The sequence below is a fragment of the Rhamphochromis longiceps genome, linkage group LG23, assembly GCF_057381845.1.
Source record: "Rhamphochromis longiceps isolate RC_006_pf linkage group LG23, R_longiceps_female_GT1.1, whole genome shotgun sequence".
Classification (NCBI taxonomy): domain Eukaryota; kingdom Metazoa; phylum Chordata; class Actinopteri; order Cichliformes; family Cichlidae; genus Rhamphochromis; species Rhamphochromis longiceps.
This window is the reverse complement of record NC_140578.1, coordinates 34,675,153-34,703,064: the sequence shown is the minus strand read 5'-3', so window position 1 is coordinate 34,703,064 and position 27,912 is coordinate 34,675,153. Positions and strand designations below refer to the sequence as shown.

General features: G+C 40.6%; 1 protein-coding gene across 3 annotated transcripts; it reads right to left on the bottom strand.

Moving 5' to 3' along the window:
- Nucleotides 1-56: 56 nt before the first annotated feature.
- Nucleotides 57-27,907, bottom strand: lypd6 (LY6/PLAUR domain containing 6). 3 transcript variants are annotated; one of them, XM_085397842.1, is made up of 5 exons: nucleotides 27,772-27,907; nucleotides 5,985-6,134; nucleotides 1,266-1,364; nucleotides 366-496; nucleotides 57-295 (listed from the first exon to the last, which is right to left on the bottom strand). In XM_085397842.1, exons 2-5 carry the CDS (start codon nucleotides 6,100-6,102, stop codon nucleotides 116-118), a joined length of 528 nt encoding a protein of 175 aa, XP_085253968.1. In that variant the 5' UTR covers nucleotides 6,103-6,134; nucleotides 27,772-27,907; the 3' UTR covers nucleotides 57-115. The 3 variants fall into 3 exon arrangements, with proteins under 3 accessions (XP_085253968.1, XP_085253969.1, XP_085253967.1); XM_085397843.1 differs by lacking the exon at nucleotides 27,772-27,907 and adding an exon at nucleotides 12,049-12,151 and having other exon boundaries at nucleotides 57-315; XM_085397841.1 differs by lacking the exon at nucleotides 27,772-27,907 and adding an exon at nucleotides 12,049-12,151.
- Nucleotides 27,908-27,912: the final 5 nt, after the last annotated feature.

Here is a 27,912-nt window from a genome sequence, read left to right as displayed (position 1 = left end):
GAATCAGTTGTCTTGCATATAAAAATGTCTTTAAACCTTCAGTTACTGAAACACGCAGCCAACACAGGTCCCAGTTCTGCCACTACACATACCAGCTGTTCTCTTTCTACGTGTCTCAAACACGTCCAGCTGTGAAGATGACAACAATGATGGCGATGATGATGAAGCACAGCGTTCTAGAATGAAGACTCCCGCTCAAACTAACCAAAGGAGAAATGGAGGAGAAAATGGCACTGCTGTCATTTCTGGGCACCAACACGTTGCAGATGTTCCCCTCACAGCAGGAAGAGCACACCTGAGGGATGAGAGGAAAGCCTATCACGTTAAGGTTGAGGAGACATCTGAAGGCAGAGCTCTCCACGTACCTGGTAGCCAGTATCGGCAACGTCAGCACAGCCAGTGAACAGACACTCCTCCAAGGTGGCACAGCGCTTGGTCACAGACACACTTTCCCCACTTCTATCCATCATGTGGAGGGTGGAGCAGTATTTAGTATCTGAAGGACAGTAAAATTCCCTTCATGTGACCAATTATGTCTTAATAACTTGACAGATTCACAGGCAGCCCCAATATGAGGAGTACAAAGTTTAAAACTGCCAACAAATATTTAAATTTAGAAAGATAAGAACTACCAAACGGTACTCTTCAGTGCATGACACTTTCAGCTTTTGGTGATCACAGTTTGTTTAGAGAGTTGGATGGCAGGTAGATGATTTTCAGATTCCACAGTGGGCTCTGGCCTTACTGAGTTTGGGAAAACGTGTTTCCATCAACTCTAACTGCACATTAAGAATGTGTTCCAGTTGCCAAGCAGATGTAGATCCCCGTGAAGTCGACCGAACGTGCGAAGTAAAATTCCAAGAAGAAGGAAGCAAAGTTCCTCTGATGAAAGATAACTGTGGGAACACCTGTTCATCACTACGTTCTACACTGATGAGCAAGATTAGCCATCAGTCGTCACACCTTGCTGAAGTGTTGGCAAAAAGGGCATGCAAATGAGATTTTGGAGAAGGGGGGGCTAGCATCTCCCTCCACTCACCTCCAAAACCACCTGTAAGCCACTTCCGCTTAAAAGTTCTTCCTTCCTACCAAGTCCTAGCAAATTATTATAAATATTGTTTATATCAATCTATTTTATTTATTTTAATCATTTTGTTGATGTTCGTTTGTAGCGCATTCCCAAAGAAACACGTTTCTCAAGAGAAGTCACTTGAACTGACATCTCCTTGAGCAGGCAGCCACAGATGAATCAAAAGCTGACGTACCCTTTGGACAGTATACGTCCGGGGCCCAGCGGTTGCAGTCGTAGTTGTCTACAGCATCTTGGCATGTGAAGCACTTGAATCCGCCAGGGTAAGGAGTAGCTGTGGAGACACAACTGTATTCAGTTTTAAGTTCAATAAGTGAAGAAGGCGTGTTTTCATTCGTCCTGTGTGTAATATCATTCCTGCAGAAAGGGACCTTCATTCATCAACCTTCTGGGGTGTTTTTTTTAATTAGCTCATTCAATCACTGTACACATTCTCTGTGTTTCTGGGTGATTTCAGAATCATAAGAGAGACGAATGTCCTAAAATTCGACCACCCCTGCCTTTTCCCTGGCTTCTGACATGGTTATGAAGTTGCCCTCAAAGCACAGATAGGACCAGAAGATGTGAAGGGCTTGTTAATCAAAGCTGGAGGGGCCCCAAAACCAGGTGCACTTTGGTACGAATCTTCCTGAAACGAGTTTCCATCTTATCCTGAGGCTTGTTTTTCCGAGGTGCCCCGACTTCCTTGCAAAGACGTGTGTTAGGTTTTTGGGGATTGGATACTGGGCTCAGGTTTGGATGTAAGATAGACAAAGCTCTTAAAGTATATAAACTATGACTCTCATACAGTGGGGCAAAAAAGTATTTAGTCAGCCACCGATTGTGCAAGTTCCCCCACTTAAAATGATGACAGAGGTCAGTAATTTGCACCAGAGGTACACTTCAACTGTGAGAGACAGAATGTGAAAAAAAAAATCCATGAATTCACATGGTAGAATTTGTAAAGAATTTATTCGTAAATTAGGGTGGAAAATAAGTATTTGGTCACCTCAAACAAGGAAAATCTCTGGCTCTCACAGACCTGTAACGTCTTCTGTAAGAAGCTTTTCTGTCCCCCACTCGTTACCTGTATGAATGGCACCTGTTTGAACTCATCATCTGTATAAAAGACACCTGTCCACGGCCTCAAACAGTCAGACTCCAAACTCCGCCATGGCCAAGACCAAAGAGCTTTCGAAGGACACCAGGAAAAGTATTGTAGACCTGCACCAGACTGGGAAGAGTGAATCTACAATAGGCAAGCAGCTTGGTGTGAAAAAATCAACTGTGGGAGCAATCATCAGAAAATGGAAGACATACAAGACCACTGATAATCTCCCTCGATCTGGGGCTCCACGCAAGATCTCATCCCGTGGGGTCAAAATGATCATGAGAACGGTGAGCAAAGATCCCAGAACCACACGGGGGGACCTGGTGAATGACCTGCAGAGAGCTGGGACCAAAGTAACAAAGGTCACCATCAGTAACACACTACAACGGCAGGGAATCAAATCCCGCAGTGCCAGACGTGTTCCGCTGCTGAAGCCAGTGCATGTCCAGGCCCGTCTGAAGTTTGCCAGAGAGCACATGGATGATACAGCAGAGGATTGGGAGAATGTCATGTGGTCAGATGAAACCAAAGTAGAACTTTTTGGTATAAACTCAACTCGTCGTGTTTGGAGGAAGAAGAATACCGAGTTGCATCCCAAGAACACCATACCTACTGTGAAGCATGGGGGTGGAAACATCATGCTATGGGGCTGTTTTTCTGCCAAGGGGACAGGACGACTGATCCGTGTTAAGGACAGAATGAATGGGGCCATGTATCGTGAGATTTTGAGCCAAAACCTCCTTCCATCAGTGAGAACTTTGAAGATGAAACGAGGCTGGGTCTTCCAACATGACAATGATCCAAAATACACCGCCCGGGCAACAAAGGAGTGGCTCCGTAAGAAGCATTTGAAAGTCCTGGAGTGGCCTAGCCAGTCTCCAGACCTCAACCCCATAGAAAATCTGTGGCGGGAGTTGAAAGTCCGTGTTGCTCGGCGACAGCCCCAAAACATCACTGCTCTCGAGAAGATCTGCATGGAGGAATGGGCCAAAATACCAGCTACTGTGTGTGCAAACCTGGTAAAGACCTATAGTAAACGTTTGACCTCTGTTATTGCCAACAAAGGTTATGTTACAAAGTATTGAGTTGTATTTTTGTTATTGACCAAATACTTATTTTCCACCCTGATTTACAAATAAATTCTTTACAAATCCTACCATGTGGATTCATGGATTTTTTTTTTTTTCACATTCTGTCTCTCACAGTTGAAGTGTACCTCTGGTGCAAATTACTGACCTCTGTCATCATTTTAAGTGGGGGAACTTGCACAATCGGTGGCTGACTAAATACTTTTTTGCCCCACTGTAAGTATTCTCACAGATGAGAATCAAATCAAAACTGCTGCTGTTTGTACATAGTAAAACTGTTTTCATATTTCTTGTACCATTTCTATTTTGATGTATTTGTTTAATTCACATGTCACAATGTTCACACTGTTCAGGTTTGATGCTTTTCTTATTAAAATAAAGTGCTGTATGACTGTGGCCTGTAGTATAGTGCACTTTAAAGGTTACGTAAATAAATGTATATACCAGTCTTTTTTTGGTTCAAATTAACTGCAAGTTCATCCCAGACCAATTTCATTTTATATTAACATTATTTGTTGCAGAAAAGGTTTTGAAAAAAGTGTGTCGCTATGAGTCTTAAGACTGTGTTTGTGTTGTTCACAATTCCACGAGGCCGAGCAATTTGTGCACCTACAATGGCATAGATGACATCATGTTATTTTTGTTTCACAATACTAACATTTAATTTTTATCCCCAAAACATCAGTTTTCTGTGGCATATTACGACACTATCACTTTACCTAGAAACCACCTAGAAGCAGGCTAAAATTAGCTGCTTTTTTTTCTTTGCACACTTAAAAACACCCTGTTGTTTTATCAGTAACCTCTGATTTGCCCCAAAAAAGAAAAGTTATTGAGTAAGTAAGTCATGATTGATGTAGACAAATAACTTCCATAAGTTCTCGATGGGCAATTGAAATGTGTGAATACCAAGTGACAAAACTGCTTTTTTTGGTCATTAGTAACACAAAACCCACTGGTCTACAATGCTTTGTATACCACAGTGGGGAACATGTAAATTATGCATATATTACTAACTGTGTTAATAACTGTGACTGTCATCTGACTGTTACTTTAGAAAGGGCAGTGGCATTAGCATAGGTGCACTTTCTTGGTAAATACATTGGACACTTAATCATTTAAAATAAAACAAGCTGTTGTCCAGTTTTTTGTTTATTCTAGGCAGAAATTTCTGTCTATTGAGAAAAATCCACTAAAACTACTAAATTAAAACAAATCATGTTACTGTCTAACATGTTTCTCATTAAAGTAAGACACTTTAGCGGTTTTACTGGATATTTATGTTTTAGCACATTTCATATATTCATTTAAATATTTGTATTTTGACTTTTAACTATTAGTTCTTTAATTCATTCAGTGTGTGAATAAACATGTATAGTATATCACAGTTGTTTTGTTCCTTTCACATCCTTATACAGTCCCTACTTTTATGCAAATCAGAGATGGATAAGCGGAAAATGTAAAAACTTCCTGATTTGAGATGAAATTACCCAAGTGTATACATTTATATGGATCCGCATTTTGAAATAATAATAAGAGTTGTAAAGTGCAGAATCCGAATATACAGGTAACCTAACGAGTGAAAGGTGTTTTAAGCTAGGGAAAAATCATTGGTAATGGAAATTCAGCTCAGGTGAACCTCTCAGTTTTTTGTCTCTATTCATGTGAGTCCTGCAGCTCGTTTTTACATGAAGGCTCTGGCAGGTACACAAAAACTATACAAACACGCTTCTGGTTGTGAAACTTTGGGTTAATTAAAAATATGTCATTTGGTCAATCACCTTCTGATTTTCTGCTTATTTAACAATTATACTGATTACTAAAAAAGAAGCAATAAATCTGTAGCCTGTGTCATAGATGCTCTCCAAAGATTTATGGATACTCATCAGTCTACTCCACGTCTCTGACTCAGGGATCAAACAAGGACCAGCCACTTTTCAGTCAAAGAACAATCCTGTTATTCTCAACAAAGACACAAACCAATCGCTTTGATGATCATGAACCACATCCTTGTGTAATAAGTTTCCAAGATTTTTTTCAGGTATTTTGAAAAGGGATTCATCAGTGTTATTTCCAAGAATTAATTCCAAATAAAGATGAAATACATTTGATCTTTTAAAGGTGCAAGTTAAATAGCAGAACTGTAACTTATAACTGGAATAAGTTTACTTAATATGTGTTAGTGTTTTAAGAACACACATTTCAATCAGTGTAATCTATGTTATAACAGCCCTAATCTGTTGCTTTTGTTTGTCTGTCATACGTCAATGGTTGAGAGAATGAAAGCTGCAGAACCAGCTTACAATCAGAGAAGGATGCCAACTATACTTTTATATATTTATATTTTAACATATTGTAATAAACTGTTGTTTTGGCAGCTACAACTGATTTAAATACAAAACGAAACTTTCCATTAAGTTTTATTTGTGCATGTGTAGCGTTTAAATGCATCTGTACTCACTCGTTATTCATTCAGTTAACATGACTTTTGTACCTTTGTAACATTTATTTATTTAAATAAAACAACAGTTTTGTTTTCTACACCGTGCTTGCTTTCTGCTTTTCTTGCAGCTTGTTTCCGATAGATATTATTAAAATGTTCCATTCAAGTTCAGTGCACGCTATTTAAAAACAATGCCGCTAATGTTATTCAGTCATATTCAGTATCAAACCTTTAAACAAATTGAGATGTAAAATAATACTCCTATACTCCTACTTGAGGGGTGCAGCAGGATGATATCCTTCATGGTGAAGTCCCGTGACTGCGCAGTTTTCACCCAGTCAGTGATGGTGGTCAGCAGCAGGACCCAGGCCACTGTTGGCCAGGCCTCCATTATTGCACCAGAGTGTCTTCATGCACTTAGGCCTGTTGAACATGAGTGGATTAAAATGACAATATTAGAGAATCTTAAACGGATAAAGAATGTAAACACTCAGCCTCCCTGAGCTTTTTTTAAAGATACTACAGAGTCTTTTTAATGTATTGTTATTTTTGGTGTACAAGAAAGCATGATTAAACCACAGTTGAACTCAACGAAACATCAACAAAAGGCTTCAAGTGGCTAATAATAGAACCAATAAGTCTATAAATGTGACCACCTGTGTTCCTTCTCATGCTGTGAGCCTGCTTCATTAATCAAATGTCAAAGGAACTCTACGAGCCAGCTTTAAGCCTCAGCATCCCTTTCTGGATTTAACAGATAATGAAAGTGCTGATATTTCCATATTTTACTCAAGAAACTGAACACTGGTCATGTAAACCTATATTAATGCTCTCATTATTTTAATGCCAATCAATAAAACTCTCTAGAAACTATTCTTGAACTAATCTGAAGGTAATATGAAGTTTATAGGTCTGTAGCAATTGACCCTGCAGAAAGTTGGTATCCTCTGTGGACTATGCGCCCCAGCATCCACTGACCAGCATCACCACCTGCAGGAGCCACCATAGAGGTCAAGTGTAGTGCATATCAGCTGGAATGGGAGAGGACCTGATGAGCCGATCCCTGACTGTTGAAATTAGCTCTATTGACACAAAATGTCACCTGTCTCGTGGAGAAGGAGACTGAGCTAGTGGTTGAGGTTATTGGAATCAGTCTCCTGTAAAGGGGCTGGGCTCCCTCCAGTCTGGGGTTGCCCTTGGTGAGAGATTGCGGGCAAGGGTAGGTAGGTATACTTGTATCCCCCATTGGAGTACTTTCTATATGTTGGGGTTCTCCCCGTGGAAGAGAGTTGTCCCTGACTATTACTTCAGCTTATGCACCAAATTATACTTCAGAGGTACACACAACCTTCCTGTAATCACTGAAAAAAAAGAGTATGGTTTGGGTAACCTGTGGGACTCCAGAGGAAGCTGACAGGTACCAGCTGGCAGATTGCAGCTTATGTAGTAGCTGAAACAAAAAGTCTGGTGTGGGAGAAGTTTGGTGAGCTCGTGGAACAAGACTTTTGGTCAGCGTTGAAACGATTCTGGCAAACCACCAGATGACACAAGAGAAAAGTGGTGCTCTATCTATCTATAGGGGTGCTGCTGACTTCAGCTGAGGGTACAGTCGGAATTCTTCAAGGATCCCCTCAATCCCAGTGACAATGCTTAGAGAAAGCAGAGTCTGGGGACGATGGGGACAACTTGCCCATTATTAGAAGTGAGGTCATTGAAGCAGGTAAACAACTACTTGGTGGCAGGATCAGTGGGGAGGGTTCCTTAAACCTCTGGACGTTATGGGGCTTTCTTGGTTGACATCCCCCTGCTACATCACATACAGATCTGGGGCAGTGCCTCTGAACTGGCAGACTGGGGTGGATGTTCCCATCTTTAAAAAGGTTGACCAGAGGGTGTACTCAAATTGCAGGAGGATCACACTACTCAGACTCCAAAGGAAGATGTACGTCAACGTACAAGAGAGGAGACTATGTCCTGAACCTTGGATTCAGGCGGAACAAAGCAGTTTTCTTCCTGGTCATGGACCTCTGGACTCTTTGGGTTGTGTTGGAATTTCCCAGTCAGTCTACATGTGCTTTGTGGACTTGGAGACTGTATTCAGTCACATGTGTAAATGCTGTTAAATAATGTTCTGTGTAGAGTTCATGATGTGGATGATTGATTTATAATGGATTACAAAATTTCATGAATATATATAGTTAGTGTTAAAAATATCTTTATTTGAAATGTACATGTGTAAAGTGTAAGAGCTGGTGTCTCATGAGAATACCCTTAACGAGAGTAAGCGAGACCTTTCGTGTACTGCGAGGGAGCAGATGAAGCGTGTTAAGCTAAAGGTTTATTAAAAGAAAAGCAGCACAAGGACTTAAGGACCTCTTTTCAGGACAAACAGTCAGTGAGGTAGTTGTCATTTGAGAAATGTTTTTATTTGTGTTTGGACTTAATATGTGTACTGTGAAGTTGCTAAATGGTTTGTACTGTTCACTCGTGACCAGTTCTCATGGCGTATTGGCGTACTGGTGTACTGGTGATGGTGAAGCTGAGGAGGAGAGAAAGCCCAAGTAATAAACGCCTGTTTCAAAGAACCGACCAGTGTCTGTGTCGTGAAGAGAGCTACAACATGCAGCTTCAGGAGCATGGAGTATCTGGCTTGTTGCTACTAGCCATTCAGCCCCCGCTCAACCGCAGTGATAGTTTGGTCCACATTGCCAACAATAAGTCAGAGTCATTGTAGTAAAGCTATTTATTTTGCTATAATTAAAGCCTCATAGAGGATTTTGAGATTGTATTGATATTATATCTCAATCCTGAGCTTTCAGTTAGAGTCCAGTCAGAACACTCCCTCTTTTTAGATTCACTGAGACGTCAATCAGTGAATTACACACCAGATGACCTGGTTTTATCCCTGACTTTTATGTTTTATCCCCAGGCACTGTGCCAGACTGTGGGGCTGTAAATGCTTGTTTTCTTTGCATTATGCATGCCCCAGTAAAATGGATCCACATCTTTACTTTGGTCCAAACACCCATAATGTAAAGTGCTACAAGAACACACTTGTTTTACTTCCAACACAAAGACATGATTATAAGTCATAAGACCTGAAACTAAAATAATTTCATTAAAAGGAAGCTTAGTAACTGATTGACCACATACATTTTCAGGCTAAAATGTTAATTTTCAATGAGTCCAGGTTCTCAAATGTGAAAATGAATGCCACAGTGTCTAAGTGGTAGTTAATATTCAGGATTAAAATAATTAAAACCTCCTCTCTAGATTTGCATGTCTTTTCAGCATGTGAGAAACTAATAAACACACGAAAACACAAAAAGGTCTGTAAATCAGGCTTAATAACAGGATTAATCTAAAGCCTTCACAGCGGTCTCCTAGTCGTCAGAGAGGTCTCCTCCTATTGCATTCATCAAGCTCCTCGAAGCACAGTGCTACTGTATAGCTCTTAATCATACGCTGTATGCTGAAAGAAAAACTTGAGATTAGGTCCCAAACTTTGAGCTGTCTGAAGGATCCCTGGCTTTGCCTGCAGTAAAATCTGTTTTTAGGTCTGAGAGGAGAAGGCAGGAGTGCAGGGATTATATACAAAGGCTCCCTGTTATAACTGGGGGGATGGAGAGGTTTCAATCAGCACCAACCAACTCCTTCGGGTCCCGGTTAAAAGGCTGTAGAAGGCTAAAAGAATCTGAAGGAGAGTCCGTCAAGACAACAGGGGATGAAGTTCAGAGATAGTGTAAACTGTAGATTGTTACCTGCTTAGTTACACATCTGGATGCATCCACACATTACAAAAAAACTAATGTGATGCAGATATATGGGCTAAATTGAAAGAAATGGCTCGGAGTTTAAGATGAATCTTATGAATATATATTACTTGACATGCACTAATGAAAAAAGCGACAGACCTAAACTGTCTTATGGACATCATGAAGTTCATAATTAGAATTATTTGCACTTCATTTTTGGCATAAAAGAAAGTAATGTGCAGAAACATGTGCAACTTGTTACATCTTAGAAGAGAAGATGTGGAGGCAAATATAATGAAAGACTAATTAGTGACAGAACACAACTGGAAACTACAATATGTCACATAAAAAAGTTCAAAACAAAAAAGAGCAAAACATTAATTGATCTAATAATAATGGCGGCTCCAGTGGTTCCAAACCATTTCAGTTAACTATACCTCCACAGCCACAGCTATGTCAAATAAACTCAAATATCACCTCACTGATGATGAGATCATTTCAGTGTAATTTAACCTGATTTTTTTTTAAAATTGAACAATGTTTAATTTTGCTGTGATATTTACAATACAATTGAACTTGAATGCAGGGTTAGTTAAATTATGTACTTTTGTAGTACAACCATTTCAACATCATCATAATTTATCTGTGTGGTCACTGTATTAGCTTTTTACATATATCATTTGGCCATTATTTTGAACAATTTTATTTAGCCACCTGCCCCCTAACGCTATGTAGCTAGCTTAAATGTTAAATGTTAATCCAGTAATGTTAGCTTGATACTAGATATTCATTATACACAGATTTTTTTATTAGTATTTTCCACTACTATTTCAACTACTACGTTTAGACATGAACTAATAGTATATAATAGTGTAACCCATATATAAATATAAATTGTTTATTTTAACCATTATCTGTGCTGATGGCTAATTATTAGCCATTATGGCAACCATTATCCAGTGCCAAACTATCATAATGAAATGTATATTAAGTTTTTATTGCAATTTTTAGCAAATAACTACAACCTTCTTTACCAAAATCATAATGTTCTAGTGTTGCACTTGACTCAGAATGTCTTCATTTCCTTTAGTTTACACCCAGGCAAACTCAGTTGTTGAGCTAATAGATCTAATTTAGTAAAATCCACTAACTCACTCTGCAGTCTGACCTGACAAAAATAGCTGGCTTATTGCTCCAAATTGGTCATGTGTTTCAAAAGAATACTTGATCAACATTTAGACCACCAGGGTTGACTTTGAAGATCAGCAGCTCAGCTCTATTGACCAGACACATATGGCAGGGGCTTAACTTCTTTCATTCCACTGATTTTCTCCCTATCTATCACGTCAGAGATAATTGACTGCATTCACAAAATTCTTGTTTCTCTTGTATAATTAGGTGGTTGAAATGTCATAAATATAAAGTCCCCTTCCCAAGCATTGCCATCTGGATTTACTGACACACTACATCACTGCGTGATTTTTGTGAGGTTTTTGCTTAGCTCATAAAGCATCTGACATTTTAACATTGTTTAACATGACCAAAAAGGTCACAGTTGGCCAGACACTCTAAATGAATGTAGTCTCCTTACTGCCTATTTGTATTAGCTGATTCATTATGATACATAAATCAAGATAATATGATAAGCAGACATTCCTTAGAAGTACATGTGACCTGTGCTATATAACATTTATAATTGGATTATTATCTCTTGTTATCTCTAAAGCTGCTCCAACTTTAAACTGTAACCTATTGTGACCAAACTACAAAACTTGGCTTTAAAACCACAAAGCAGTCGTGCTGAGAGGTCAAGTCTAAAGAACTGGACTTTGTGTGTATTTAAAATTTTTATCAACATTTGGGTAGCATAGCTTCCACACTATAAGGAGGGATTTAATTGAGTCCAATACAATATTTTTGCAATGTAGCTGCTCATATTTATATGTAAAATAGGGGTGTGAGACATGTAGGTCAGGACCAGAACTGACCCAAAAACTCCAGGTTTTGTTCATTGGCACATCTACTTTGAAGGACATGCAATGAAACATGTAGTATAAACTGTACTTTTTGAAAAGAAAGGCAGATTAAATATAGCTTTACTGGTTTGGCAACACTTCAGAATAAACTGGGTTATATGCGGCCCATGAACTAAAATGTAATGTTCTTATAGCTGTCAAAATTATTCAATCATTAAGCAGAATATAATGTATGTAGATAATACTTTACGGACTGTAGCACTTCACACAAAGTCTACCACATTAAAAGCACCATGGAAACTTGTGTAATCACAGTAAATTTACAACTTTTAACAAGGTACAAAGATTTACTGGGTTCCCACATAGTTCAGTTTAAGATCATATGCTGTCTCCACAACTATATTTGCTCTTCACTGAAATGGTGAATATGAACTAAATCTCACGATCAAAAACATGACAGCATTTCATGAAATATCATATCTTCAATTCATCTAAACGTAACGCTTCTCAATTGCACTGGTGCGCACGGAATTGATTTAAAATTACATGTGTTAGTACAGCTTGATTCTACGACTTTATCGCAACACTATTTTAATAAGAACTTACCAGCTTTAAATGCTCGATAGGACGCTCTCCATTCGGCGCGGATGAAGCTCAGAAACTAGTGAAGTGCAGCTCGGCGCGGCTGAGGAGGGGAGGGGGAGGCTGCAACGTCACAGACATCGGCACTCCCACAAATAGAAATGGATCATAAAAAAAAACAATGTTTTTTAATTCACCTTTTTTTCATGGCGGGGATTTATATATTATATATAGCAATGCACTGATATACAAAAATTTCCCTTTATGATTTTTTTAAAATATGCATTTTGTTAGTTATCAAAATGTATTACTTTCATAAACGAATTAATAAGTATATGTACGCTATTTTTTCTTTTTTTTCCCTTTTTTTTTCTTAATTTGATAAAATACTTTTTACAGTGTTGCTGAAGTTTAAGTGAATGTGTTATTTTTGCCAGTTTTAGCCGCTACATCAGGTGTTTGTGAGTGGGAGGGGCAGCGTCCAGCCTCCTCAGTGGAATTGCCCTCCTGGCCAAGAGGGAACAGAATGCCAGTAGAGGTGCCTCATTCCCACTGATGCCAAAGAGAGAAAGCAGGGGTCCAGGTGGCAGCATCACACTGAGAATCCTGGACAAGGTATGGAAAACCTTTGTCCAGAACTGGTCAAGTTGGGACAAGACCAGTATATATGGATCAGTGAGGCTTCAGCAGTTTTGCATCTATCACAATATGGAGTGATTTCAGAATAGATCTGAGATAATCTGGATTTTGAGAAGTGGGCTCTATGCACCACTTTAAACTGGATTAAACAGTGGCAGGCACATAATGATGTTGTGTTGACATCTTAGCAGGGACATAATTTCCAGGGGGGTTTGGGGGGCTATGACCCCCCCCCCCCCAATAAAACTATGAATTACCTTGCATAAATAGGCTGTTGATTTTCTTTACTCATTTCAGTTATTACCAGCAAAATAGTTGCATGTTTAATTATCTGGGAATTTACCCAATTTATTTATTTAGACAGAGAGCTTGACCCCCCCCCCCCCCATTTTCAGCACAAAGTTACACCGATGCATGTTAGCTTATGGAGGCCCATGTTTTGTCATGTCTAAGTCTTCTGCCCATAATGTTCTGAGTTTGGATGAAGGGGTTTGTGTCAAGTTTAATATTTTATCGTAAAGCAGGGAGATCGGCCCTCTATTGGTCGGATTGAGTTGTAGGATAGTTTCTAATAGTGTAGCTCTGGTAGAGGGCTTGAGCCTGAAATCTGGGAATGAATAAAGTGCCTGACTTGCAAGTAACTGAAAAAGTGTGTTGGTGGTAGATTGTATTTATTAGCAAGTTGTTCAAATGATGCTAGTTTGTTGGCTATGAACAGGTCTTTAAAGCAAGTTATTCCACTTCTGTGCCACTCCACAAACCCACTGTCCTGTGTAGAAGGTTTAAAGAAATGGTTAGATGCAGTGGGGCTGAGAGGGGAGAAGTCACAGAGATGAAAGTATTTCTTATACTGGCCCCATATTTTCAGTAAGTGTTCAGAAGGTTCAGTTTATACCCAAAAGCTGACCAAATTGACCAAGCAGATTTAATGTAGATGGTAATGAAGTTGAAGGCTTAGAAATAAAAAGCAGGAGATCATCTGCATAAAGCGAGACCTTGTGTTCGATGGTATTTCTCCAAATGCCGTGTACTTCTTTGCAACTGTGAAACGCAATGACAAGGGGTTCTACGGCCAGATTAAAATCCAGGGGGCTGGGAGGACATCCCTGGCGTGTGCCCCTGTGAAGTTTGAATGGTTTTGACAATTGGACGTTAGTCTGTTTTGTAGCAGATAGCTGAGAGTAGAGCAGTTTATTCCATCCATAATTTTGCTCCAAAACCAAATCTGTGAACGACTGCAAAGAGATTGTCGAAGTCAACTCGATCAAAGGCTTCTTCAGTGTCCAGAGAGACAACATATTCATCAGCATCTGTAGAGCTGAAATAAACTATGCTAAATAGCCTTCTTACATTAAAACGGTGACCTTTAATGAAGCCTGTTTGGGCTTTTGAAATAATTGTTGGGAGAACCAATTGTAGTCTATGGGCAAGAATCTTGGCTAATATTGTAGCATCTGTGTTCAAGAGAAATTTGTCTAAAAGAGTCACATTCCATCGGATCTTTTCCTTTCTTTGCAATAAGTGTGGTACAGGCTTCATAAAATGACTGAGGAAGAGATCCTTGTTTAATGCAGTCGGTGAGGGTTATACTAAGCTGCGCAGACAGTAATGTAGTGCTCTGATTAAAAATTCTGATGGGAAACCATCCGGACCTGGACACTTGCCAGATTGCATTGAGGCTGTAGCTAAGGAAACTTCTGACTGAGAGGTAGAGTCATCCAGCCTTGTTTTAAGTTCTGGTGGAATTTCAGGAATGTTAAGTTTAGGTAGAAAGTCATTAATTGCATTGCAGCCAGTTTGTGACTCTGAGGTGTTAAAGTTCTGAGTAAAAATCCCTGAATACTTCAGTAATGTTTCATGATCTGTAACCATGTTGCCATCTTGTGGTCGAGCTTCAAGAATACTTTGCCTTGCCCTAGAACTGTTGAGAAGGCTTGCCAGTAATTGGTGGGGTCTGTCACCATGCATGTAGAATTTTGATTTGTCAAGCAAGAGCAAACGTTCAGTTGATTAAGTTGTGAGTGGGTCAAGTCTTGTTTTGAGTTCAACATGCTTTTTAAACATTTCGTGACTCTGTTTGAGAGCATCAGCCGCCTTAATTTGTTGCATTGACTTATTTCGCTCATAAATGGACTGTTTTTCAATTTTTGCTGAATAAGCAATAATCTGGCCTCTGATATAGGCCTTAAAGACATGTGATACAACAAGGCTGCAAGTATTAAGGGAGGAGCTAGTGGCAAAATAAAAGCATATCTCATCTTGGCGAAACTTTACAAAACTGTCATCTGACGGAAGGGTTGAATTGAAATCCTATTGTGCAGTTTTTATAGGAAGATGTGGAAGAGGCAGAGACAGAGTAAGTGGGGCATGATCTGAAATAACTATGCTATGGTAGGCACAGGAGTGGACCTGCTGCAGACAGTTAGTGTCAGTGATAAAGTAATTATTTCTTGAATATGGTGCACATGTGGGAAGTAGTAGTCTCTCTTGTGAAGATTTAAGAAATGCCAGACATGACACATTCTATATTCAGTTGATTTATAGAACAAAGACAAAGTGCACATTCACCTTAAATGATAAGAACAGAATAACTATACAGTAGGTGGAAATTAGTCCAGAACAGGTTAAAAAAAGAGCGAATACATGAGGTTCATAGCAGTGACCCTCACCCTCGACAAACCCTCCCCCAGACAGAAAATAGCTGCCTCATCCGTAGAGCTCCGACATAATGTCCTTGTACTGCGCCTGCTGATTAAGGACCTCGGGATTGCAGTCCTCCACAATACCTCTTAAATGTGGACAAGCATCGTTAGTCAAAGTATAATTGTTCTGAAAGATCAATTGTGATAATATAGTCCTGAGTATAGGGGTAAATACATACAGTGTGAGGGGCGACAGAAGGATCTGGGCCTGTGGAGGTTTTTGGGCTGACATGTTAAACATCGCAATTTACAAAACACCAAACAAAGCAATAATTTTGGAGGAATGGTGTTCTGGTAAGTGCTGGTCCAATGCCTTGCATTTCCTTTATTGTTTCATGAGTCTGTACTACCAAAGCATGCATGAATGTGTTTCTTTCAGATTACGTTTCAGAGTCAAAGATGGAAATTTCAGGGCTTGCATTTTTCTTGAGGAAATTACTGAGATACAAGCCGCACTAACTGCTTGTTCATTCGCATTCCTTGACTCAAACACATGGTATGCTGCGACAGATAGATAAGCTCATCACTGACAGGCAGCAGCCCTCTGACCTGACTGGTTATGTGATCCGTTGTAGAAAGAGCACAGAGTGAGATAGCAGCCCTTCAGATCCTTGGCACATAGAGGAATTTATGTAGTAGGCACACAGATATGCTATAATATGCTATAAAGTCTGGACAGATGGCTACTGCTGAAAGAGCACCTCACAAATATGCACACTATTCAAATGACAAAAAGTAAGAGCAGGAGAGACACGCAGAAAATTCCTAAAACTGTGGTTCCTATTGCACCAACTGTGATGAATCTGAATCAGTGAGTATAAAGCATATGTTGGATACGGCTCATATTTCATGAGCCGTATGAGCATTTTAAAAGCAACTGTGCAGACCGGAGGTCAAAACAACATAAGCTTGTCACACCGTAAGGTAGAGATCCTACAATACGACAGCAATGATACGATGATCCACTAGAAGTGAGCACATGGCAACATTGGGGAGGATGAACTCCCTTTTAATAGGAAGAGACCACTTGACTAAACTAGGCTCAGGGTGGGGAAGACACCTGCTGCAAATCGGGGGACATAAAGACTTTAACTTTTTTTTTTTTTTTAAGTCAGTAGGAGTCAGTGTGCTCTAAAATATGGACTGGTACTGACTGATCAATGGAAAATGCATCTGTAGAGATACAGACTTTGAACTGTAGACTCATTCAATGCATTGTGCACATTTACAAGCTACACAGAAGGATCTTACTTAAACCCTACATGGAATAGAATATGAAATGCAACATCCATCCATTTTCTTCCGCTTATCCTCGCGGGGGCAGCAGCCCAAGCAGAGAATCCCAGACCTCCCTCCACCCTCCGGGCCTCCTCCCGGTGGGACATGCCCAGAAAACCTCGCCCAGGAGGCGCCCAGGGGGCATCCTTGTCAGATGCCCGAACCACCTCAACAGGCTCCTTTTGATGTGGAGGAGCAGCGGCTCTACTCTGAGCCCCTCCCGAATGGCCAAACTTCTCACCCTATCTCTAAGGGAGAGGCCAGCCACCCTTCGGAGGAAGCCCATTTCCGCCGCTTGTATTCGCGATCTCGTTCTTTCGGTCACTACCCACAGCTCGTGACCATAGGTGAGGGTAGGGGCGTAGATCCACCGGTAAATTGAGAGCTTCGCTTTTACACTCAGCTCCCTCTTCACCACAACAGACCGGTACAGCGTCCACATCGCTGCAGCCGCTGCACCAATCCATCTGTCGATCTCCTGCTCCCTTCTCCCATCACTCGTGAACAAGACCCCGAGATACTTAAACTCCTCTACTTGGGGCAGGGTCTCGTCACTGACCCGGAGTGGGCACTCCACACTTTTTTCCGCAAATCGCTACCTTATCGTGGTGGAGGGGTTTGTGTGTCCCAGGGATCCCAGGAGCTATATTGTCTGGGGGTTTTTGCCCCCTGGTAGGGTCTCCCATGGCAAATTGGTCCTGGGTGTGGGACCAGACAAAGAGGGATTCAGAAGACCCCTATGAAAAGACCATCGAGGGAACAGTTCACCCTGCCAGGGCCTGCCATGGACTAAGGCCCGGCCAGGCACAGCCCGAAAAAGGGACATGAGCCCATCTTTCTGCTAGCCCGCCACCCGCAGGAGGCACCATAGGGGTCAGGTGGCATGTGAGTCGGGCAGCGGCCAGGAGCGGAGGTCCTGGCAGACCGATTCCCAGCTACCAAGACTGGCAATTGAAATGCAACATTTACTTTAGAAATGAGTGGAACTTCACTTCTGTAGCAAAGACCAAACCTTCTTAAATTCAGTATTATTAACAAAATTGGACTAGATGTTTAACAGGAAAAATATTTTCCTGAAACAAACCATTGATTTATCTGATACAAGACAGCAGAGTCCTGGACAGGAAGTGATCAACATTTCCTTTGGAAACCAACTGGGACTAAAGCAGAAAATTCTTCTTGGGATTAAGCGTTTAATCATGACCACTTTTGTACATATTTCAGAACAGCTGCATTAAGAATAGATGAGTCTGAAAAATAACGCATAAAATAATTGTACAAATTTTATACATTTAGTGTGTAAAAACTTTTAATAAAAATGTTTTTATAAAATTGCGCTTTACTATTATTTTTGTTTGTTGTATGAAATTCATGGTCAACAACAATAATTAGATTTTAGCATTAAAAATATCATATTAATTAAAAAGCTCATGGTTAATCCACTTGTTAATTAACCAAAAACATACAAAAAAGATTTTGTTACCAACACTGTGCCAATATGAAGCAGCTGCAGCATAAACCTCACACTGGGTGCTGATTTATATTAAGCCCTGTACAGATTTTCACACTTGTTCTAAATATATCCAATTAGCGCTCATCAGTGATGTACAGTTGCATTTTTTTCCGCGTTAAATGTCGGTGCAGTAGACCCCTTTACTGCCTACGTCATCACTGTTTACAACCTGTCAAATGGTCTATATTCTCTGTGATGGCTGCAGTTACAGTTGCATATATTGGGTAATAGTTATCAAACATCACAGTGCTACAATAGACTTATACATAACACTACAATTACATTTTTCTTTCTTTAAATATGGGGTAATAAAGAATTGGTTTAGGCTTAGAATTCATTTACATATACAATCACATAAAACGGTCTTCTAAAATAAGTGCTCATATTTTAGTTTTCACTGTTATGTGTATGATTTAATCTCAGCAGCAGCTGCTCCCAGTTCTTTGGTTGAGGAATAAAGAAGTGGAAAAGGGGCGGAGAAAGTCCATATGGAGACCTGCAAATTGATCATGGGGGGGCAAATGGAATCTGTTATGTTAGTTTCAGTTAGGTTTTTTTTTGTATGATACCGCTTTTGTGTCTTTGTGGGCTGATCAGCCACTATGTAAGGGTAGGGCAGTTTGTTTGAGTTAGTAGTTTTTTTTGTTGCCAGCTTTTGAGTGGAGTTCTGTTACTTTGACCTCTTTTATGGGCCCAAGATTTAGATTATTTGCATAATTAAACCAAGTTTGTTTTTTGGGTTTCCTTTCCTTTACTGCTCAGTCCATCAGTCTCGCTTCTTAAGCGGCCCTCTTGATCGGTTAGTCTCAGCTGGGTCTGCTGCCTTTTTAGCAGCTCCGATAAAGCCTCTCCTCATTTTCCAGGATTCTGGCTTCCGCCTCATCCTGCCTTGTGTTGGTTTTCGCTGTTTCTCCTTTAATATCGTCGACTTATGCTTTGACATCTTGCCTGAAGTTGCGTATTTCTGTGAGAATCATGGATAAATCCACCAGATCCTCCCCTCTGCTGGTGCTGCCTAAAACCAAGTTTGCTGTGTGGCGGCTATCATTAGGTTCTTCAGGGGGTTGTATTTCGTTGAGTTTATCGACAGGTAGAACAGATTTCTTACTCTCAGAGGTGGTTGTCATCTTCACCCCTTTCTAAAAGTTAAGGCACTGTGGTTTTTACCTCTGTTTTTATTGGCTTCGGAATGGTTTTTGTTGACTTTCGTCTGGAGGTTGTTTACTATGCTGCCATCTCTCACCTGTCCAATTCTGTTCTTTTAATGATTTCTTTGAACTGTTCTTTTTCCAGGGTACCATACATGTGTAATAACTTAAATCAACAACAACAACAAAAACAAAAACAAGAACAGGATGCACAAATGTTAATTTATTTTTGGATTTTCTCTAATCCACAATGGATCAAAGGTAGGTAGGTAGGTAGGTAGGTAGGTAGGTAGGTAGGTAGGTAGGTAGGTAGGTAGGTAGGTAGGTAGGTAAGTAGGTAGATAGATAGATTCAAATATATTTTGTAACAGCAGTTCTATGGTGTCTTTTATAACTTGACAAGGCTAAGGCTTGTTAATGTTTCATTACTACTTATTTTTGATTACAGCTGGTAGTTTCTCTGTGCATTAAAAGGGTTCATTTGACTGGACTCATTGGATTGACCAATACTCAGAACAATGTGGAAAATCCAAAGAACAAAGTGGAAAAAGAAGGATTGTACAACTGTAGATTTAAAGTTAAAACAATTCAAAGTACAAGTTAGTTAGATGAGAGGAAAATGGTTAGGATGTTCAGGAACTATAAATGTTCAAGCCTGTCATGAACTAGAAACTACTGAAACGTCAGCATCACTGTCCACAGTGAAGCTTATTTTACCTCACCATGGACTAAGACGGTGCTGACCAAGAAAGACGCCCCTGTTCCAAAATCGACACCTTCAAACTTGACTGAAATTTGCAGCTGCCCATATTTACAAGCCAAATACCTTCTGAAGAAAGGTTTTGATGAGATGAGAGAAAGATTGAGCTGTTTCGCCACTGTGATAAAAGGTATGTTTGGAGGGGTAAAGGTGAGGCTTTCAAACATGAGAACATGCTGTCAAGCATGGTGGTGGTAGCATCATGCTCTTGGGCTGTGTTGCTGCCAGTGGTATTGGCACATTGCACAAAGTGGATAGAATGATTATGGAGGAATGAATTCTAAAAAATGTTGATGATGTGGTTCTGTTGGCTTCATCGGGTGGGGGCCTCCAGCTCGCACTGGAGCGGTTCGCAGCCGAGTGTGAAGCAGCGGGAATGAGGATCAGCACCTCCAAATCTGAGGCCATGGTTCTCAGCCGGAAAAGGGTGGAGTGCCCACTCCGGGTCGGGGATGAGCTCCTGCCCCAAGTGGAGGAGTTCAAGTATCTCGTGGTCTTGTTCGCGAGTGATGGGAGAAGGGAGCCGGAGATCGACAGACGGATTGGGGCTGCAGCTGCAGTAATGCGGACGCTGCACCGGTCCGTCGTGGTGAAGAGGGAGCTGAGTGTAAAAGCGAAGCTCTCAATTTACCGGTCGATCTACGTCCCTACCCTCACCTATGGCCACGAGCTGTGGGTAGTGACCGAAAGAACGAGATCGCGGATACAAGCGGCAGAAATTAGCTTCCTCCAAAGGGTGGCTGGCCTCTCCCTTAGAGATAGGGTGAGAAGTTTGGCCATCCGGGAGGGGCTCAGAGTAGAGCAGCTGCTGCTCCACATCGAAAGGAGCCAGCTGAGGTGGTTCGGGCATCTGACAAGGATGCCCCCTGGGCGCCTCTTGGGTGAGGTGTTCCAGGCATGTCCCACCGGGAGGAGGCCCCGGGGCAGACCCAGGACACGCTGGAGAGATTATATCTCTCGGCTGGCCTGGGAACGCCTTGGTATTCCCCCGGATAAGCTGGAGGAGGTGGCTGGGGAGAGGGAGGTCTGGGCCTCTTTGCTTAGGCTGCTGCCCCCGCGACCCAGCCCCGGACAAAGCGGATGAAGATGGATGGATGGATGGATGAATTCTAAAAAACTGATATAAACCCGTATTGTTTGCCTTCAGTGCATTTATTTAGTATGGAAGTACTGAGAAGCAATGGACTGTTTCTTGTGTAGTACTTTCTACTCCACCTAAGGACTCAAAGGGTGACAATACTTATTTCACCTATTCCTATACTCCGTTCTATATAATGTTAACACTCACAAGCAACTTGGGGTTAGTTTCTTGCCCAAGTATATTTGGATATTTCTCAAGCAACCAGGGATCGAACCACCAACCTTAGTAAATGATCTGCTATACCATCTAAGCTACAGCCACCCCGAAGTATTTCTATATGGGACAGATTTAACAGAGTGGCTGAAACATTCCTCAGAGATTTTGGTCCATGGCAGATTTATCAGCTACACATCCCAAAGATGCTCTATTGGATTAAGGTCTGGTGACTGTAGAGGCCAGAGTACAGTGAACATGTTCAAGAAACCATATTGAGATGATTTAAGCTTTTTTACACTTTGTTTTATTCTGCAGTCATCAGAAGACGTATACACTGTGGTCATAAAAGGATGGAAATGGTCGGCAACAATATTCCACCATTAGCACCCTGAAGCATTGATCTAATGCGATCCTATAAGGATGGATTCATGTTTTCATGTTCTTTACACCAAATTCTGACCCTTTGATCTCAATGTTGCAGCTCAAAGCAAGACTCATCAGACCTGGTAACAATTGCCCAACCGTCTGTTGTCCAGATTTTGTGAGCCGGTGTGAATTGTAGACTCAGTTTCCTGTTCTTAGCTGACAAGAGTGATATCTGATGTAGTCTTCTCCTCTATTAAGATGCTCTTCTAGGTGCGTTGGTTGTAACAAGTTATTTTTCCCTTCATGTCGGCTCAAAGCAGTCTGACCATTCTTCTCTGACTTTTGACATTAACAAGGAATTTTCACCCAGAGAACTGCTGCTTTTAGATCATCTTATGTAAACCACAGAGATGGTTGTGTGGGGAAATCCCAACAGATCAGCAGTTTCTGAAATACTCAGACAAGCCCGTCTGACACCAACAAAAAGGAGGCATTCAAAGTCACTTAAATCGCCTTTCCTCCCAATTTTGCTTGACACGTGATTTCTGTTGAAATGATCTGTGGCTCCAAAGTTATGCGCTATCGAGTATATCACTGTCGGTATAATTGGAAAGCCTGTGAAATCAAATATGTTGTGTGACATTTATGTTTATTGGCCAGAAAGTATGCATGCGTCAATATGGATGTATATATGTCTAATACAGGGGTGGGCAATTCCAGGCCCCGAGGGCCGGTGTCCTGCAGGTTTTAGATCTCACCTTGGGTCAACACACCTGAATCACATGATTAGTTCGTTACCAGGCCTCTGGAGAACTTCAGGACATGTTGGGGACCTAATTTAGTCATTTAAATCAGCTGTGTTGGTTCAAGGACACATCTAAAACCTGCAGGGACACCAGCCCTCGAGGCCTGGAGTTGCCCACCCCTGGTCTAATATGTCTTTAACTTACCCCAGCCCAGCAGGTAATACTAAAGGAAATGTTGTTTTTCTGCAAAGAACTACCAGAGTGTGCAGGTAGATGCCCTCACAAAGCATCCAGAAGTAGTTAACTTAACTTCACTAAGGTTGTGAGCACAATAACGGGCACAGTCAAGGTAAGGATGAAGTAGAGAAAGACATTTATGTGGAGAGTTATCCCTTGGCAGCTCAGACTCCTGATGGTTATTAGAAGAGAAGACACATTAGATTTTTACTTTTGAATCACAGACTTGTCCTTAAAGTCCCACGAACTGAAACACCAATCCTATCTCCCCAGTCAAAACAGGTCAAGGCACAAAAATTTATATTTAATATATATGCTGATGACATCACATGCTAGCCTGCTGTTCCGACGAGACACTCCAGGAGAGCAACGATGAACATTACAACACAGCTGGACAATAATCATATAGATGAATGATTTAAGGATGTGAGTGTTATGACTGATTGCATAAAGAGTTTTAAAGTCTTAAAAAATGACTGCAAATGTATAACACTCATCAGCAACTGTGTGATGAATGGAAGCAGGAAGAAAAAAGTGACACAATATATAATAAATCACTGTGCATTTGGTTTTTTTTATTTTTTATTTATTTAACTAATCAGGCTGCAGAAACTGAACCAACGAGCATGAAGAGTTCAAGTTTTTAACAAAGGTGACCTCTGCTGGATATAAATAATAACTAGATAAAGTTGGCACTTCATGGGTCCTGGATTTAAGTCTATGGGATGGAAATTTATTTTTAAACATAACTAATATGTAGGACTGCTTTCTTCCATTTGCGCAACATCTCTAAAATTAGAAATATCCTGTCTCAGAGTGACGCTGAAAAACTAGTTCATGCATTTATTACTTCCAGGCTTGACTACTGTAATTCATTATTATCAGGGTGTCCTAAAAACTCCCTGAAAAGCCTTCAATTAATCCAAAATGCTGCAGCAAGAGTACTGACAGGGACTAGAAAGAGAGAGCAGATTTCTCCTGTATTGGCTTCCCTTCATTGGCTTCCTGTTAAATCCAGAATTGAATTCAAAATCCTTAAATAATCAGGCCCCATCTTGTGTTAATGACCTTGTAGTACCATATCACCCTATTAGAGCACTTCACTGTCACACTGCAGGCCTACTTGTTGTTCCTAGAGTATTTAAAAGTAGAATGGGAGGCCGAGCCTTCAGTTTTCAGGCCCCTCTTCTGTGGAACCAGCTTCCAGTTTGGATTCGGGAGACAGACACTATCTCTACTTTTAAGATTAGGCTTAAAACTTTCCTTATTGCTAAAGCACATAGATAGGGCTGGACCAGGTGACCCTGAATCCTCCCTTAGTTATGCTGCAATAGGTAAAGGCTGCTGGAGGATCCCCATGATGCACTGAGCTTTTCTTCTTCAGTCACCTTTCTCACTCACTATGTATTAACAGACCTCTCTGCACCGAATCATACTTGTTATTAATCTCTGTCTCTCTTCCACAGCATTTCTTTTATCCTGTCTTCCTTCTCTCACCCCAACCGGTCGCAGCAGATGGCCCCATCCCTCCCTGAGCCTGGTTCTGCCGGAGGTTTCTTCCTGTTAAAAGGGAGTTTTTCCTTCCCACTGTCGCCAAGGTGCTTGCTCATAGGGGGTCATATTGTGTCGAGCTGAGGAACCTTAACAACAAAGCACCTACACAGACATTAAGCTTGCTGTTCTACCCCAAAAGGATAGGGAGAGCTCTTTATTGTACACTTCCCTCTACTACACTGTGTTTCAGAGGGTCAATAACTACAAGCCTGAACTCACTCATGGCACTACATTCTTTACATTAACAATAACTGTCTGGGAATTTATACTGCAGCATCAACAAGAACAGTTAAGAGTCACGTAACCATAAACAATAGTTTAATAGTTTAATTATTTATATAGCACATTTAATTACAACAGGAGCGTTGACCAAAGTGCTGTACAAGAATACAACATACATAATAAAACAACTTAGAGTATTAAAAGCAAACACCAAATATGAATTAACAAATAACAAATAACTCTCATGCTGTATTAAAAGCCAGTAAATAAAAATGCATTTTAAGATAAGATTTAAAAAGATTGACAGTAGGAGCCTGTCTGATGTGTAGGGGTAAATTATTCCACAGCTTAGGCGCTACGACTGCAAATGCTCGATCACCTCTATGAACCAGCCTCGACCTTGGTACAGCTAAAAGCAAAAGATCACTTGATCTAAGAGATCTAAGGGGGGTATAAGTCTGCAAGAGGTCAGACAAATACCCGGGAGCCTGTCCATTCAGGGCTTTGTAAGTCAACAATAAAATTTTAAAATTAATTCTGAAGCGGACAGGGAGCCAATGAAGGGAGGCAAGTACCGGGGAAATGTGTTCACATCTTTTAGTACGTGTCAGAAGACGAGCTGCAGCATTCTGGACCAACTGCAGCCTTGCCAGGCAGGTCTGGCTGACTCCAGCATATAAGGAGTTACAATAGTCCAGCTGGGATATAATAAAAGCATGAATCGCTCGTTCAAAGTTTTTAAAAGATAAAAATGATCTCACCTTAGATAAAAGCCTCAGTTTGAAGAAAGACCGCTGTACAACTGAGCTAATTTGTTTTTCAAAGGTGAAATTGCTGTCAAGTATAACCCCCAAATTTTTGGCATGTGATTTGACAAAAGGCTCAAAACTGTGCAGGTTAAAATTAGAAGTGTTGGGATTACCGCTTGGTCCAAAAATTATCACTTCGGTTTTGTTCTCATTAAAGTTAAGGAAATTAGAGGCCATCCAGGATTTAACTTCACCGAGACACTGAAGTAAGGGTTCTAGTGAGGCAGGACTGTTTCCCTTCAATTGAAGATAGATCTGAGTATCATCGGCATATGAATGAAAACAAATGTTGTATTTTCTAAAAATTTGACCTAAAGGCAGCATATAAATGGAGAACAATATTGGCCCCAGTATAGATCCCTGGGGAACACCACAAGTAAGGGGAGCTGAGGAAGAGATAAAATCGCCAAAGCTCACAGAGAAGGTCCTGTCAGACAGGTATGACCTGAACCACTCTAATGGGGTGCCCTTTACGCCACAATGCTCCAACCGTGAGATTAAAATGCTGTGGTCAACAGTATCGAAGGCAGCGGTCAGATCTAAAAGCAGAAGCACAGCTGAGTCACCTGAGTCAGTGGCTAATAAAAGATCATTAAGAACTTTTAAAAGTGCAGTTTCTGTGCTATGAAGAGTTTTAAAACCAGACTGAAACCTCTCAAGAACATTGTGTCCATTTAGAAAAGATTGCAGCTGAACAAACACAATCTTTTCCAAAATTTTCGACAGGAAGGGGAGCTTTGAAATAGGCCTGAAGTTAGTGAGGACGGAGGAGTCAAGATTAGGTTTTTTAAGTACAGGCTGTACAACAGCATGTTTAAAACAGGCTGGCACAACACCTGAGCTAAGGCTGCTATTAAAAATAGCTAAAATGTCAGAACTGACAACCTTAAAAATCTTTTTTAGAAGATGTGTTGGAATAATGTCATTTGGACACGATGATGTCTTTGTGCCACTACATACTTCCACCACCTGATCAAGACACACAGGCTCAAACTGATCAAAAACAGCAGAGCAGGTGAATATTTTAGACACGTCATGTGAGGGTAGGGCGATCATAGATCGAAGCTGTTTTATCTTATTGATAAAAAACTTCAAAAACCTTTCACAGGTGTCTGAGGAACTATTAATACAAGAAGCTGGGGAAATATTCAGGGCAGAGTCAATAATTGAAAAAAGAACCCGAATAAACATCTTAAACAGCAACACATATTCCCAAGGCATGATGGGAGATAACTAGCCGCTTCCAACACACCACAATATGATTGTTGTATGTATCTGTATGTATTATTTTAGGCTCTACCTTACAATATAAAGCACCTTGAGGTAATTGTTGTTGTGATTTGGCGCTGTATAAATAATATCAAACTGAATTGAATTGAATATGAATTCTAACTGTTGTCAAATAGGGCTGTCAGCTGTGTACCAACCTGATTGCTGCACAACACAACTGATGGTCCCAACCCCATTAAGACAGCAAGAAATTCCACAAATGAACACTGTACAAGGTACACCTGTGAAGTGAAAGCCATTTCAGGTGACTACATCATGAAGCTCACTGAGAGAAGGCCAAGGGTTTGCAGTGCTATCAACAAAGCAAAAGGTGGCTACTTTCAGGAATCTAAAATATAAGACAAATTCAGAGTTTTTTATATATATTTTTTTTCTTTGCTGCATAATTCCATATATTTGCTTCATATATTTGATGTCTTCAGTATGTATCTTCAAAGTAGAAAGTAGTAAAAATAAAGAAAACGCATTAAATGAGAAGGTGTGTCCAAAGTTTTGATGGGTAGAGTATATATTTTAAATATATAACTTTCTACAGACTGAGTATCTGAGGATGATGTGAGTAACATCAGCAGCAGCAGCAGCAACAATACAATACAACATGTGTAATAGTGATAGCCAAATGTAGCTTTCTGAAGCATTAAAGCTTGTATTGAGAAAAGGTTCATTACTCGAAGCTCTTCAACACAGTCATCTTTGGTGACATCTGGTGGGCAAAAATAAGAAGAGCAGCATGAATCTACAACTTAAAATGAACTGCTTTATTATGATGCCCACTCTACAGAGCTGAATTAACAGCTTCTGTTTGATATTGGGCTGATATGGTGCTTTGAACATGTATTTTTTGGGGTGAAAAAATGACGTTATGTCTATGTTTATAATAAATCATTTTGATTAATTAACCTTCCTTGTTAAAACGTGTTCCATGGTGAATGAAGGTTCTGTTGAATCGTGTCCAATGAAGTTTCGGACGTCATTGGTCACGTGACTCTGTTCAGACGAACCAAGCCTCGTTTCGTAAGTGTGTTGAATGCGCCGGAGCTTCAGCTTCAAACGTGCTGTTACTAGTAACAGGGTCAGTTGCAAAAGTCTCTTCTCACAGTTCTCACTGTTTTCTACAGTAATTGGTAAATACTTCTTTACACTAAAACGAACCATCAAATCTTGTAGTGACTATGGTAACGCTTACCCGATGCGTCTGCCACAAATCTCACGAGAACTGGAAGAAAGTTGCGCACGCAGCCGTCGCCATCTTTAAAATTAGAAGGAGGCGTTTGCAGGCATTGCTGGTGTGCAGCCAGTTAATTAAACTTGGGCAAATTTCTACAAA

Coding starts and splice junctions, on each gene's coding strand:
- lypd6 (XM_085397842.1), bottom strand. CDS start 6,102: ATGGAGGCCTGGCCAACAGTGGCCTGGGTCCTGCTGCTGACCACCATC. Junction 1,365..5,984: donor CATCCTGCTGCACCCCTCAA/GTAGGAGTATAG, acceptor GTGTCTCCACAG/CTACTCCTTACCCTGGCGGA. Junction 497..1,265: donor GGACGTATACTGTCCAAAGG/GTACGTCAGCTT, acceptor ACTGTCCTTCAG/ATACTAAATACTGCTCCACC.